The sequence below is a fragment of the Parambassis ranga genome, chromosome 18 (assembly GCF_900634625.1).
Source record: "Parambassis ranga chromosome 18, fParRan2.1, whole genome shotgun sequence".
Taxonomy (NCBI): Eukaryota; Metazoa; Chordata; class Actinopteri; family Ambassidae; genus Parambassis; species Parambassis ranga.
The window spans coordinates 8,752,235-8,767,782 of record NC_041038.1 but is presented as its reverse complement, the minus strand read 5'-3'; the positions used below and the strand labels follow the sequence as shown (position 1 = coordinate 8,767,782).

General features: G+C 41.3%; 1 protein-coding gene, 1 long non-coding RNA gene and 1 other non-coding gene across 6 annotated transcripts; all 3 read right to left on the bottom strand.

The window, feature by feature from the left end:
* Positions 1-1,100: 1,100 nt before the first annotated feature.
* Positions 1,101-11,620, bottom strand: dtx4a (deltex 4, E3 ubiquitin ligase a). 3 transcript variants are annotated; one of them, XM_028429284.1, is made up of 9 exons: positions 11,425-11,620; positions 10,677-10,891; positions 8,615-9,791; positions 3,477-3,538; positions 3,217-3,378; positions 3,075-3,136; positions 2,673-2,993; positions 2,502-2,591; positions 1,101-2,423 (listed from the first exon to the last, which is right to left on the bottom strand). In XM_028429284.1, exons 2-9 carry the CDS (start codon positions 10,882-10,884, stop codon positions 2,193-2,195), a joined length of 2,313 nt encoding a protein of 770 aa, XP_028285085.1. In that variant the 5' UTR covers positions 10,885-10,891; positions 11,425-11,620; the 3' UTR covers positions 1,101-2,192. The 3 variants fall into 3 exon arrangements, with proteins under 3 accessions (XP_028285085.1, XP_028285084.1, XP_028285083.1); XM_028429283.1 differs by lacking the exon at positions 11,425-11,620 and adding an exon at positions 11,108-11,222; XM_028429282.1 differs by lacking the exon at positions 11,425-11,620 and having other exon boundaries at positions 10,677-10,905.
* A 285-nt stretch (positions 11,621-11,905) lies between these two features.
* Positions 11,906-11,977, bottom strand: trnaa-cgc (transfer RNA alanine (anticodon CGC)). The gene has a single exon. It is a non-coding gene; the product is annotated as a tRNA-Ala (tRNA).
* An 84-nt stretch (positions 11,978-12,061) lies between these two features.
* LOC114450931 (uncharacterized) lies at positions 12,062-15,336 on the bottom strand. 2 transcript variants are annotated; one of them, XR_003672145.1, is made up of 5 exons: positions 15,138-15,336; positions 14,801-14,981; positions 14,451-14,560; positions 14,132-14,264; positions 12,062-13,219 (listed from the first exon to the last, which is right to left on the bottom strand). It is a non-coding gene; the product is annotated as an uncharacterized LOC114450931 (long non-coding RNA). The 2 variants fall into 2 exon arrangements; XR_003672146.1 differs by having other exon boundaries at positions 14,455-14,560.
* Positions 15,337-15,548: the final 212 nt, after the last annotated feature.

The window sequence follows — 15,548 nt, the reverse complement described above, 5'->3', positions numbered from 1 at the left end:
ACACCAGACCTAGTTTCTGGAAAGATATATTATTTGTACACCAGTATAATTGTTGTATGAAGAGTTTTTACACAGCTATTCCCTTGAAAATGGTGTGTAAGAATACTATTATTAGCTTTATTTTTTCATTAGACTGAATCCTCTTCCAAGGGTCCTTATAATTGTGTTAATTGTCTCCGTACATTCTTTCATTCAGTAAAGTGGAAGTAATCCAGACTACTAATCCAGGAGCCAGACTAATCTACAGATAAACTGCTCATGCACTGCTCATGTCTACAAGCAGAAGTCAGTGATGTGATCTACAAAATATAAGCATTTGATTAAAAACCTACTCTAAACTGTTTCCTGTAAATCCCGTACAGAGTTTCTTTTGCTAATCATGGAAAAATATCAAAATTATAAGTACACAATACATTTGAATGATGTAATCAATATAGGTTTAAATGCATTATCAGCTTATTTTGTAAGGGCTTGTGGAGTAAACTAAACACCTAAAAATACTACTAGTACCATTAAACTCCACTCTTAGCCAAAACAAATGTGTCAAACACATTTAACGCCTAGTAATGAGCCCACTTTAACCAACAGATGCAGCAATCCTACTGCAATTTCCCCAGGAATTACACAGTCCATTGTTTAAAAGGTGAAAACACTACATTGTTGACTAAAAGGTTGATTGTGCAGCATTTGTTAGTTTTAGTCAATTGGTGTAGTTTACCTCCTGCAGCTCTTTTTATACCAATTTATTTTTATTTAATAGACTGTTGCATCCACAACCACTGCAACCCACTGAGACGTTCAAAAAATAGGCAGGATCTCTGCAGATAAATACATATAATGTATAAAATAACATAAACCAGAGTAGGGTTCAATTACCTCTTTGAACCTTAGAAAAACGTTTAATGCAAATTTGTGCACATAAAACACATACATACAGTACAGTGCATACATAAAGTATCATAAAGTATAAATGCTTTTAATGTTGGCTTACATTAGTATGTCAACACATACTGCTGTATATCTCATCTAACATACCTCATAATAAACCGGTCCACAATGGACTGAATGCAGACAGACTGGACCACTTTGGCCAAAGCTGGATTCACATCAGGACAGTCTTTTGCACCTGCTCATGGTGAAAACTAAAACCTGACAAAAACAAAAACAAAAAAAAAAGACGAATGACCACATTCTGTAGTGCGATTGGAGCATTTTGAGGCTGGTGTGTGTGATGTAAAATACAGTAGATACAAGCTGTTTCCATGTTGGTACTAAGTAGAAAGCACTGTGCAAATCTGAGCTCAGGCAGGAGATCCAATCCTAGCTTTTCTGGAAATTTACTCCTCCTCAGGGGGATATAATCCATAGTAGATCAGTCTTAACATTAACGCAGATACAAGAAGACATCGAAAGCTATTTAATGCACCCATGCTTTGAGGGCAAAAAGGGTTAAGGAATGTCAGTTTGTGAGCTTATTAAAATACAAAATATGATTGTTTTAAAGAAAGGGGCTGGTAAATGACATATAAAGTGTCAGGCAAACTCCGGTACACCAGCAGCTTATCTCAACCTCGTGTCTCAGTCTGTCAAGCCACACCCAAGGAAAAACAATGCACCTTATAAAACAAAAATGAATATATAAAAACATAAATGAATGAAAACAATATCATATATCAAGTATTCATAATATACAGTTTAAAAATCAAAACTAAGAGGGAATGTAGTTCTGAAATATTACCACTAGAGGTCAGCAATTATCCATGCTCAGATATCCAGTTATACACTTGAAAGATGTATCTGCAGTGAAAAGTTGCTTCTGTTTGTGGACTTAAAAAAAAAAAACAAAAAAAAAAAAAACACGTTTTGACTTTTAGTTTCCCCTCAGTTCCACACAGCAGCAGCAGCAGCAGTGGTCAACACTTCATCCATCACTTACTTACATTCTTGATATGAAGTCTCACAGTATAAATGATTTGTTTTTTAAACTAACAATGACTGGTATGTGCACAGTGATCTCACTGAATAACATCTTGACACTGTTACTGCATCAGGAAACAAAACGATCCCCCCACGTGTTGACTCATGCAGTCAGAATAGTAAGTTGTTTTCCAACTCTGGGTGTGAGAGTTCCCCCTGTTCATTCTGAAAATGATTCATCTGTGGCTCCCCCTGGCTTTGTGTCATCCGCACCTTCAGTCTCTGGGTAGACACTCCTCCTCAGTGATGCCCTGAGCTTTAAGCTCCTCTAGAACATTGTCCAGGTGGCCAGGGTCCGGGTACCCGTGGCCGGTGAGGTTGGAGCCAAACTCAGTCTTGTGGTGCACCTCGTTCCAGATCACCGTGTCGGACTCACCGGTAGTGCTGGATGTGCCCACAGAGAAAATGAGCCTGCGGTCCCATGCTACCAGAAGCAGCCTCAGAACCTAAACAAATGAGGAATACATGTTACTGTGTAATTATTGTGCTGCTACTAAAATGAAAGGATGTGTTTGTTTGTGTACCTTGCGTCCCTTTTCACTGTCAGGGAGGTAGCAGTGTCTTGGGAACCCACGTGCAGTGAAGGGTTTGCCAGGATTTGGGTGCTCTGGGCCCTAAAGAGCAAGAGGTCCACTTAATCCAAAACTTTAAAAAAATGAAACAACACTTTTTATAATGATGGGTGGTGTGTTTACCTGGATGCCAGGAGGGATGTTGTAAATGATCCGGATGGTTTTGCAGTCAGGGTGGCCGGGTAGTGAGTGGGGGATGACATGGTATTCCATCTTGCCTGGGGGCTGATTCCCGGTTTTAACCCCATAGATGGTCTTGCAGGTGGGACACTGCAGGCTGCCGTCCTTGTTGCCATTATTATACATAGCTACCAGACACTGGAGGTGGTACTGGTGACCACATTGTGCTAGACGGCCCACTGATTCGGCCCGGGAGATGCCACCCACACCTGGGCCCTTGTAGCCTGATGGTCCGGCCAGGGCCTCCATGCAGATTGTGCAGTCCTAATGTGGAAAGAGAGAAACTGTTTGTGTCCTGTTTTTAACACCACACTTAAACTGCTTCAAACACTATAAATAACTCACCTCCTCTGGGGGATTGCGGACTTTCTGAAGGTAGCGCTTCACCACTTCTTCTGGGGTCTTTCCTATGAAACAGAAATACAAACTTTAGTTTATAAACAAAATACACATCTTTATGTGCCACAGTGAGTATCATCAAACTCACCTTTCCGGGCCTGCTTCTTTGTGGTCTTGCGACAGCAGTGGCCCAGCCCGGGCACAGGTTTGATGTCACTCTTGCTGACTGGTGGAGGGTGAAGCACCAGCTTGGGAGGGCGGGTGAGGCAGACAGGTAGTCCTGCAGCACTCATCAGGATGCCTGTAATACCTGAAAGCAAACAGCAGAGGGAGGATATGGCAGACTGTATTGACTGACCATACCAGTGGATACAGAAGCCCAGTATCTTATTGTTAATACATATTTACCTGCCAGTGCAGGATGTACAGGACTAGATCCATTCAGGTTCTTCACTGGAACCGTTGGCACTCTGAAACGCAGGACAACAAAACAGTTTTAATCTACAGATCATTGATATACTAAAAATACACACACGTGTGTCCAGACCAGGTCACCTCAGAAGCTGCTGAGTCACCCATAAACAGACAGGTTTATACACAGCTGTGCACAGCATATGCTACATTCTAGATCAGGCCGTGTCAGTAGGTTAAGGAGCTTTTGCCAAGTCATGTGGAGAAACAGACGCTGACATACTGTCCTATAATCAACAGATGTGACTTCCTGCCATGGAAGGCTTAAGGTGAGGGTTTTATGTCAGCATTAGACACCTGGCTGTAAACAAGATAGTTATTTTGCTATTTATAATTGTGGTGAACATGTGATCACCACAAAATTCCCGTTTTTGCGGCTACTTAGAGAACACAGAAGTCAGGTTTTGCTCAATTGTTGCACTTTCTACTTAAACTACTTAAAGGGTTACTCTAAAATAGTTCCACTCATGTCATAATAAATCAGATTTGACCACACTGTCCAATCATTTTTAGTTTTCTAATAACCTCCTGCAAATATAAATAAAAGCAAAACTAATGCTTTTATTTTGAAAATGTAACATCATAGTATTTTTGCCCATTGAAAAATCCCAACATCAAACACACAAGAACATCACTACCATCCCTGGCTGAACAGTCTGAGATACTTACGGTCTGCCTGTTTTGATAATAGTCATCACTCTGGTTTAAAAGTCCAGTTACCCCGGTAACAAAATTCACAGTTTGACTCGGATGGATCCTGTTGTTGATCAGTTAGAGAGTCTCTGTCTTCCTCTGCTTGTGTGCTGATGTCAGGTCTGACTCCTCTTTTATAGAGCTAATCCACCCGTTTCCATCTGTTGACTAAACTTGGGTTGTAGGCCAGAGATTGGTCACAGGAGGGATTACCTGTCAGGTGCCACGTCACACAGCCAGGCTGCCATAAGGCTGAAACACACTGGCACATATGACACCACAAGCTATTGATATTACAATATGTTGATACGTTATGACAAGGAGAGGGGAGTTTAATACTTTGTTATACCCTTCAAATTTTTCAATCTAAATAAAATAATAATCTTGCTTAATGTAATTATAATAACAAAACAAAATTATTTTAATTGTATTTTAGATACTTAATCAGTTTATGTATACAATTAATCAGTGTCTTTATGTGAATGTCCATAAAGAGACCTTGCAATATATGTTTATTTGATATTTGTTTGCCAGATGTAGACTATAATTACGTCATTGGTCATTATAGTGTTGTGCCATTTCCCTTTCATCCCTCCAGAGTGGGCCTATTACCTGACAACTTATTAGGGAAATCAAGAGTTATATACAAAAGATTATATTTTCCAGATTTTTTTAATCACACGTTATCTTTTCCAGTGATCAAAACCGCTTTCATAGCAACAGTCTGTTCATCCAGCAGACCGGGTTTAATAGGTACTACTTAATAGTACCCAAATTTTATATATTGTGTCTTATGATTTTTTTTATGCCCCTAACTAAAGTAGACATGATGGCCTCCAGTATCTGACATTCTTTTAAACCATGTCAGGATGGTTTAGAACCATAAGGATGCCTTTTGTTAATGTTAAATCATTGAAAAGTTTCTTTTCAAGAAACTTTTTACAGGACTGAAATCCAAAAATGACTGAAAATGATCAGTTCACACTGTGACTGATTGTCTTACACATAATCATTAACTGTCTAAATAAATAAATGTCAGCCTTACTGCTTACACTCAACAACACTTGGAACAACTATGTAACATCACTATTAACAGTTACTGTGGCATCCAGTTCCCATACTGGTCAATCTGATTACGCTGTACTGAGTCACTGTATTTGTTTGTTTACCAACAACAGTGTCCTCATTGTGGTATTAACAGTGTGTGTGTGTGTGTGCTCTTTACATGACCCACAGAACACACAGCTGGCTGAAGAGCAATATGTTGATTGACATTTGTGTGTCAGGCAGGTAAACGTGAGTGATATTAGTTTCAGATTAGAGGAGGTGATAGAAGAGCAGAGAAATGCTGGGAAACAAGACGAGCCTCAGCGAGTCACGTTCCTCTGATCCCGGCTAAGCTAGAGGCATTAGAGCTGCCTCCATCTGGAGAGCTGGGTGATGGAAACACACAAGCTGCTGCATATGGCAGCGCTCGTTCACATACTTGGCAGATGTGAGCTCACACCTTGAATCGAGGCTAATGAAAAACATAAACCAGTGAAGCAGAAGGAAAACCTCTGATCATTTTGTGAAGAAAACCTCACTAGAGCAGTGAGAGGGCCACGGCAGGTGTTCAGACCAAAGGTGGCTCTCATCAGTGTGATAATCTGTGACGTTGGAGACCCTTCAGACTTTAACACATCACTTTGAAACCATCTGCTCTGTTTCACTGAAGGCTAACTCTCTCAACAATAACAAATATCAACTCACTAATCAACCAGCAAAAACATATATTATTTATATTTACACTCATGCTATAATTATTGTTTACACCACAATGATAGTCTACTGTATACTCAATCATTAAAAATACATCTTAGTCACTTATACTTCTGCTATTTACTATATCTGTTGTTGTAGTTCCTTTAGCTATTGCAACACTTCAGTTTATCTGCCTGTTATATTATAATAATATGTGAGTTTTTTAATCTATGACTAGAAAGTTATTTTTAATACTCTTAAGCATTTTAGCATAATCATTAGTTTAAACAGCTATGTGTAAGCATCCACAACTGCATTTCCACAAATGACCACAAACTAAAAGAAAGGTATAAACAGGTCACAGGAAGTGATACCCCTTTATGGAATTATCAGTGATGTAATATTTACTAAAGACTATTACTTCCTTTTATTATTTGTTCATAAAGCCAGGTGGTTGCTGTGCATTTATTTATATATTGCTTTGTTGCGGTTGCCGGAGTGTTTATTAATACCTGCAGCAGTAGACAGCAGCAAGGTTCATATGCGCGCCTCTAAAGCAAGAGAGTTGTGCATTTTTACAGTAATTTTACGAGACTGAACATGAAGTAAGAAAGTCTGATTTTAATATTTTGTTTAACCAAAATGTTAAGCATCAAATATTAAAGTCTCAGAGCTAAAAGGAGACTCAATTTTGAAGTTACATTTATCAGATAGGCAGACACATGACACACATACAATCGAATGCTAATACTGCTCTCAAGCAGCAACTCAGAGACGAATGTTGCCAACAAGGTTAAAAAACTGCAGTTCTTTAAATGGCCACTAAAGGCAGGCTCCAAAAGGGGGTCTGTCCCCAAAATACTGTATAGTATAAAAGTGTTTCAGTTTCCCTCATGTGCATGAACATGGAGTTAAAGCAGTGAGCATCCAAGGCTGACAAGGATAAGACAGACCCTGTGACGTGGCTGAAGCAGCAGGTGTAACCATCTGCTGGACAGCAGAGCACTCTCACCTGATCTGTCGCACAGTTTAACTGACACCATATACAGAGATTACCCAGGCAGCAATATTAAGCCTGTTGCATATAGTAGTCTGAGGCTATCGCTGTTGTTACACTGCTGTTTTATGGAGGCTGTTCTTGCTAATGCCAGCCCTCCAAAAATTGGGTTAGTGGTAGATTAGGTCATATGGAAATGATCCCCAGTGTGTGGTCATGTTTTAATGTTTGATCACAGACCTCCTGGGAGGAGATACAATTACATACAGACGCAGAAAACAACCACAGTTTTCCTGTTTAAATAGTTATTAATTAGCCTAACAGGTTTCCAAACATTGTACAGACCAGCGCCCTCTGGCTCAGACACCTGGACACTGCAACCACCTTGATCTTATCCGTACCTTATGGCCACTCTAAGATTTGGAATGAGTTCCGTAATTTCAAGCTCCAAAAATGGAGGACTCTGCATACACATCATTAGGCTTAGTTAAGAGTGAATAATGAGTTTAATATGAGCATGTTGGTATTCTGCAAAAAAACCTCTGCTTAATGATCCTGAGCATTAAGGTGAGAATAGTAGTGCAAAAACTAGCATTCAAAATGTAAACAGAAGCTGACTAGGCTTTTTTTATTAATTAATCTATTATATACATATTAAAAATGAATCTCAATGGCATCTCAGAATTTAAAAAAAAATGTAAAGCTCGACAACATAACTAATGAATTTATCAGGCATTGATGCTTTAAATCACATCATCCTATATTTTATGTCACTAACTTGCTATCCTACTGTTGCTATGGTTACCTTCCAACTACTATGCTTAAACTATGTTTAGGGCTTTCCTGATTCTTTTGGTTTTATGCATAATATGCACAGGATGTATTGTAGTCTTTCTCCACCATGCAATAACACAATGGACACATGGATACGAATTCATTCTGTAAGAAGATCAGTTCAAACTTAAACAAATCTTTGGTCTCATGGTGTCAGCCAGGGATTACATTAACAAAACAGAACTGAAGTTCTCCAAGCTGTTTGGAACATAATGAAATGTTTGTAGCAGTCTGTTTGATTGTTCCGCAGCACTCTAGTTGTGTGTGTTTGTGATGTCTTATCATCATTACGTTGTTTGCATGACAAATGTGTGGAATGTGTAAAGGACTTCTGAGAGCTTACTATGAATGGCCTTCATTGTATTTCCTGTGAACATGAACGAGCCTGGTGGACTTTGGCACAGAGATTAAAGCCTCATGAATGCTAATGAATGCTGACGTCAGACATTGTGTAGAGAGGGCTTTTAACAAATAAAGGGATCTTTCCCAGCACTTTAGCTGTAATCATTTTGTTGTGTATACATCAACCTGACATGGAATATGGTCACAGGGAACATTTAATTCATTCAGTTTTCTGTGAATATGTCCAGATGTGTTTCTTTTTTACTGACCAAGAGTAATTGATAAGTTTGTGGCCTAATGTAGAAGGAGTTTGTCTGATAATTTTCTTTAGCTTATCGCTATAAGTGTCAGTGCAGCCAGTCAGGAACATTGTGACCATTTGGTCACACACACACAACTTTCTAACATAATTTATTTAAATTATGTTAGAAAGTTGTGTGTGAAATCTACATTAGAAAGTACTCACCCAGAGGCAATAAGGGCACGAGACTGAGCCATGGCGATGCGCTGCAGCGCAGGGCGGCTCAGCCCTGCGAGGCTCGACCTCGGTGGCAGAGGGGCTGCGCAGGCGGCAGCACCTGACGAAGACACTGGGCCCAGGACGCGAGCCGAAGGCGAGGGTGTGCAGGTGGAGGTGGCCGTGGAGATTAGAGGTGGGACTGGGGCTGACACCGCTGGGACAGAACAGACAGTGAGAGTGGAGGTGGATGGGTGGGGCGGAGAGGTGGCAGATGATGAAGGCGTGGTGGAGGGTGGAGGAGGAGGTGGCGGAGGTGGTGGTAGAGGAGGAGGTGGGGGCCGAGTGGAGGAGATGGAGAGGGCAGCGGTGGCCGGCCCAAGAAGGGAAAGAGAGTGGGCATAGCCTCCTCCGAAGCCAAAGCTGGAACTGCCAACACCGCTAGCACCAACAATCCCAACACCTCCTGGTCCTCCCATCCCACCTAGACTGAAGCCACCTGTTGCCCCAACGATGGACGTCCTGTGTGGGGAAAGTGACCTTGACAGAGATGGAGGCCGGGGTAGGGTGAGGGAGTAAGACCCTCCAGGGACAGGGTGACTGCTCAGTTTGGGACTTGGTGGCTTGATCTGTGGCGGTCTTCGACCCAGTGTGTGAGCAGTTGACATGGTGCCAGCTTTGACACTGAGCACCAGCATACACTGCTGACAGGCGCAAGGCTGTCCAAGGGAGGTGATTGCTGAAGCAGGAAGCGCCCCGCTGGGGTACGCACTCCCGTTTCCAGTCCCACTGCTGCTCATCCTGATCCCCATGCCCTCACCAGATACATCAACGCCTAAAAGTCCTCCATGTCCTGGCATAGACGAGGGCCCCCATGCGTGGTGAGACTTGGGCAGGGGCCCAGAGACCAGCGGATAAGCCAGGTCGGAGCGGCGCTGGATGCGCCTGCATCGCTGTGTCTGCCCATTGATTTGGGTCATGCTTTCGAAGTCGATAAGGTAGCCGAAACCCAGTGGCGCCAGGTCCAGCCAGGTCTGCTGACGGTCACGTGCTGCCTGGATGGCGATGCCCACCTCGGTGTCGTAAGCCGTCCAGCTGCCCGCGTCGTTCTCCCACTCCCACAACCAGCCCTGGCCTGGTGCTGATGTAGGGTCGTAGAAGCTGCGTCGTACCGGCCGAAGGGTACCTGACAAAGATCCACATTGTGAAGATTTGAACTTGTAGACACCTACTAGAAGATGAGGCAAGAGGTGTCTACACTGCTGTGTGCTGTGGACAAGTAGTATACAACCCTAACAAATTCAACATGTCTGTGTTTGCTTGCTAAGAATTTGGGCAAACAGGTTGCCCCTGGTAACAGCACACAGTGTTCTGAATTCTGATTGGCTGGCAGCCTTGATCCGAGCCAAAGCTGGCTGTGTTTGCTTCCCTGGGTGTCCAGGGAAACTCTAGAGAGTCCTCTTACTGTAAATGTCCCACATTTCAAATAATTACAGCAAAAACAGGTTGACATGTCATGTTCTGAACTTACACAGCCTGCAAAATGTGGCGTATGGAACAGTGGTTTATTCATAAATTCTGCTCCTGCCAACCCCATTTTATCAATGCCCTCCTGACATTCCTCTCCACCCCTCTCCCCCCTCTCCTCTCCTATTTAAAATGGGGCACCCCCCCCCTCCCTTTCTGTCTCAGTCTGTTTTGGGGTTTGGAAAAACAAACTACACAAAAGCTTTTGTCGGCCAATGCTGAGAAAGAGAAGGGCAATGTTAGGGTCTCATGCAAATCAGCCCTGTTTTCCATTTTATGTGTCCTGACTGATCCTGTCAGAGTGCTGTCACCTTATAAAAGGACAAAATGCCACCATGTTAGGGTGAATACAACAGGAAAAATAAAAGCATAAAGCTAGACTGTGTGATTTAAATTACAAATAATGCAGCAAAGCTCTTCCATAAAAACAGGACTTGAGAAAATGACAGTAATAAAAAAAAAAAAAAGGCCTCCACTTCAGGCCTGGCTCCACCGTCAGGCTACACCCCCCCCCCCTCCCCTCCATCGTGTCCCTGTTTCTCACCTGTGTCTTGTCGAAACTGGTGCATGGAATGCAAATCGATGATGTAGGGCGAGAGGCGAGAGTCCACCTGGCCGAGGACAACACTACCACAGCGCGGGTCGCTCCGGATGACTGCCTCGATGTGATGACAGACAGCCGGGCTGTAGGGCCGCCAGCGTCCGTGCTCGTTCAGCCATTCCCATACTACTACGGCGGATGCTAGTAACATCCTACTCCTGCAAAGATGATAAAATAACAATAATGAGGCATAAACGAGAGGAAACCTGCCGTGGTGACGGGGTGGGGGGTATTTAAAAATACCCCGCTGCCGCTCCGCCGTGCATCCCTGCGCACAGCGGCGCTGCATCCATCTTGGACAGTTTGCAGCCCAGATGTGGCTCCTATCTGGATATAAGTGCACATTTCAGGATGACAGTACATGCAAACGGTACCTTCCATGTTTGTAGTTTCGGATATGCAGCAATCGGCGAGTTCTTTTATCGCACACAGAGCGTTTCAGGGTGCGAGAAATCCTTGCAGGATGGTTGCATTTTACTCCCTATGCAGATGAGTGACGTCTACTGAAATCATTTCTCAGGCACAATCAAGTTTGGGTGAGAGGAGAAAATTCAACTTGGATGCTCACACGGTGGTGCAGCAGCACTCGTGTAATAAGGGTTACTTTGCACAAACCTAATCGCGCAGCGAGATTTTATTTCACAAAATCTGTGCAAAAGAAAGGTGATGATGTTATAAAATAAATATTTACCAGGTTAGATCCAGTGTCCTGTCAAATGGTTTTAGTACAGATCCATCAGTCACTGTGAGAATGTCTTCAATCTTGAGAAAATGTCCTGCTTACATAATAACTGTTTTTTGTTTGTTTTTTTACCAAAAAAAATTGTTTTGTCCTATTTTATTTTACTTATGTTTACATACTCCCTCATCCATGACGCCTCGACCGAGTGGGTCTCACCCAAACACCACTCAATCCGGCCGGCGAAAAATAAATATTTGACACTTGCGTGCGTAAACACTCCCACGCCTCGAAGGCATCTGGCGTCCAATTAGATTCGAGCAGAGATTCCTTCTGACCAATCACAAATGTTTCTCCTGTCACACATCAGTCTGTTTGGTGAAGATCAACACCACTACTTTTTACATCTATCGCTTCGCCCGATGCGTAGTATATATGTGCAGAAAAATAACTTCATAAATGTAATAAAATAAAATAAATAAAATAAAAACATTGGAGATGCCGGGGATTGAACCCGGGACCTCATACATGCGAAGCACGCGCTCTACCACTGAGCTACATCCCCATTGGCTGATTTCATCACAACAATAGCTTGAGTACTTATTGTTATGACCCACATTTCAATTTAACACAAAAGTTGCAACTAATGTATGAAGTAAAAAAGATTTAATTTTTTTACAGAGATTTATACAATCTAGAAATGTCTTCAAATGTGTACATTGTATTAACAAAACAACAAAAAGCAGTACATTAGTAGATTCACCAAACAAGGAAGTAAATGAGCACGCTCATGCTACATAGCATTTTTGTTCTCCTATTATGAAGTTAGGGAAATAAAATGAAAAGTTAGCTCTAAAAAAAAATCCCATTTATCACAATCTAATTTTTTATAAAAACAAGCACAAAACAAAAACACAAGAAAAATATGTTGCAGACAGTATTATAACATCAAAGTACACACGTGACATACATCATCAAATCCAATGTGAGCTTATAACTCAGTGATTAGGGCACATGCTGAGTGATTTTAGCTGTCTGGATGGAATTTAAAAACCACATGTGTTTTGTTACCTCAGTATGGCCCTAATAGTATCTTAATTATTCCCTATATATAACTAGTCTCCATATTAAGATCAAGAAAAGATCAAGAAACCTTTATTAGTCCCACAATGGGGAAATTGCATAGCTTTGCCATTCAGCTGTTCTTACAGTGGAGTGATATCACTGACCTCACCTTGCACTTCCCCTGACCAGATGGCACTCCCTGAGAACTGCTTCAAATCTATCAACAGTCCAGGGCCTCCACTTGCTGCTGCTTTACCTTGCTCTTCTTCTCCTAACTCTTGATTTTCCCCCTTTTTCTCCTCTGGCTCAGTCTCATCTACCAGCTTGGCCTCCTCACCTGCCTCTGCACCCTCCACACTTGCGTTGCCACTTTTTCTGTCTGTCTCCATGTTACCCTCTTCTTGCTCCTCTTCATCGTCCATGTCACTCCCCTCACTATCTCCATCCTCCACCTGTGCCTCCTCATCGTGGACCTCCTGCATTTCCTCTCCATCTTCATTGGTGTCACTGCGGGGCCACAACTGGATGCCAAGACATGCCCCCAGAGCTAATGCTGCCCCTCTCACCCGGTCCCTGACCCCACCTTCCTTGTACACCATGCGTTTTATGGTATATTGTCCATCAGTTTTTCTGTTTAGCTTCTTGTAAAAGAAGATCAACAATACAACCAGCAGGAGTAGAATAGTCAAAAGGATCCATGGAGTGTATGATACTTTATAGGTTACACCATTACGGTCCATGCCTGAAAGTAAGGAAAAAGAAGCTTACAGTTAGCATGTGTGCTCGTTAGAATTGATTCATGTAATATTTTTTTCTTTGGTCTTTGTTTCTTTAAGAAATAGTTAAAACAAATCCAACAACACTGTTCTCACATTTGCTAAATCCAGCAACCCGTTAGCTTAGCATAATATAAAAACCACAAACTGTTTTATGAAGTGATTTGTAGAGCGTATGGTAGTCAGATTTTGTTACATTCTCGCCTCTGTTTACAGTTAATGGATGCCATTTTTGCTACATACCAAAAGCAACCACCAACCAATTACCATATTTTCCGGACTATAGGTCGCAACGGAGTAAAAAAAGTGTATGACTTATAGTCTGGTATCAAACTTGGTAGTAGGAGGAAACCACGGTATGTATAGTATATAGTACATATGGAAAGATTACTACATATTGTCTTTTCAAGCTTTCTGTAAGGATTTGGAAATAGGTGAGCTACTGTTAGCTCAGGTAGCCAAATGTTGCTAAAAGTTTTTGTTTTATTTTTGTACGTTTTTGACTCCCGCCCTGTTCACACAATATGCACGTGTTTGAACTAAAGTATCCAGTCTGAGACACGTCATTTGTTTCCGGTGTTTATGCTAGGCTAAAAGCCAACTGGCCGACTGTGCTACATATTTACATTATAAATATGTACATGAAAACATGCATACACTAAAACATGCACTAAAATGCATCTCCTAAAGTGCAAACAACTATTTCTTTACTTCATTTGAGTTACAGGTAACAGTTACCACACCCTTAGTGCTGCATGGGTGTGGTTAGCCATAACAGTGGTTAAACCTTACTATCTTACAAGCATGGGTAATAATTAGGTCTTCTCTATTTATTAAACTTTAAACTGAATCATATTTGACTGAAGAATGTACTGTACCTGCTGAAAAATGTCCTATTGAGTAGAAAAATCCAAAATGGCTATCTGTCCCACGTTGCTGTTACAAACTTCAGGTAGGCTACCTTCAAAGCTGTGATGAATTTATCATCACCGATAAATTCACAGTCAGGATCTAAAGAGAAAAATGCATTTATAAAGTGCATAAAGTACCTTAAACAAAAACTTTACAATAAAAAACCATGACAACTGGACAAACCAACAAATGCAAAATAAAAAGAATAAATTCATCCTAATTTTTGCAAGCAAAAATCTCATGATATTATATTTATAATATATTATATATTATAATAATACTTACTCACACCAGACATGCAGCAGGAAGTGTGTATTGCCTTGTTTCTGTATGAGCTGTCGTGTTGAATGGAATGGCAGGAAGCTTAGCAGACCGCTCGCAGCGTTGCTGGTTTCCTGTTAATGTGATAATTGCACAGCATCAGTCAGTATATTTACAACATAAAAATACGAAGCAGAAAAATGTCACTAGTAAGCTGTTGCTAGGCAAATTGATCTGTAAACATACAACAGTTTAACATGTAACACATTCTTTTTGAATGATTTAGGTAAATTAAATAAGAATGATAAAGTTAAAGTAAGTGAAATGTGTTATTAAATAATATAAAAGAATGGAAATAAACTTAAAAATCTTACCAAAGTAGGTAAATTTTGTGTAGCCAGAGACTGAATACTGACATTTAGAGTGATGTGTGAAGAAGAAGGGGCTGGTGCATGAAATGTGGTTGCTGAAAAGTGAGCTGCAGCCCTCTGAGGGTAGGTGGAGACTGAAACTGGTGAGATTAAAGACTTGCTTGCAGATAAGAAATATGTACGTCTATTTGTGGAAAGAGGAAGAAGCGTATGTAAATGTTCTCTCCAAACTGATTTCTTTGACTCAAGAACACAGGTGCACATCCATCAAAGGTTTTAAATATACAGTAAAGTACTCGCTTGTAGTTTACATTTCAACTAAAAAAATTTCTATACTTACACTGTAAAAACCATTCATGGCATTCATTTAGGCAGCTAACGTGACCACGATACCACAAGCGTGTATAAATGTTACAAAAACGTTCAACTCAACGAGTCACAATTTACGACATGAGTAACTGAAGATCCAGATTATTGTTTGATTGTATCAATAAACATAAAGGTTAAAGATTTATACTGCGGCTGTAAGATTGAAGCGCATGTCAGTGCTGCGCGTCGCTTCTCGGTATGTCAGCCACATCCTGTTTTTGCACCGCTGCACCATTGCCACAGCATCTACACCAACAAAAAGCAGCTAACAACTGTACAATAAAATGTACACTGTAAAAACCACATTCCAATGTAACATGTTATAGTCCAATGTAGTATTGGAACTATATCAAAATTCTCGGCCCAGTTAGGAGGCTTCAAA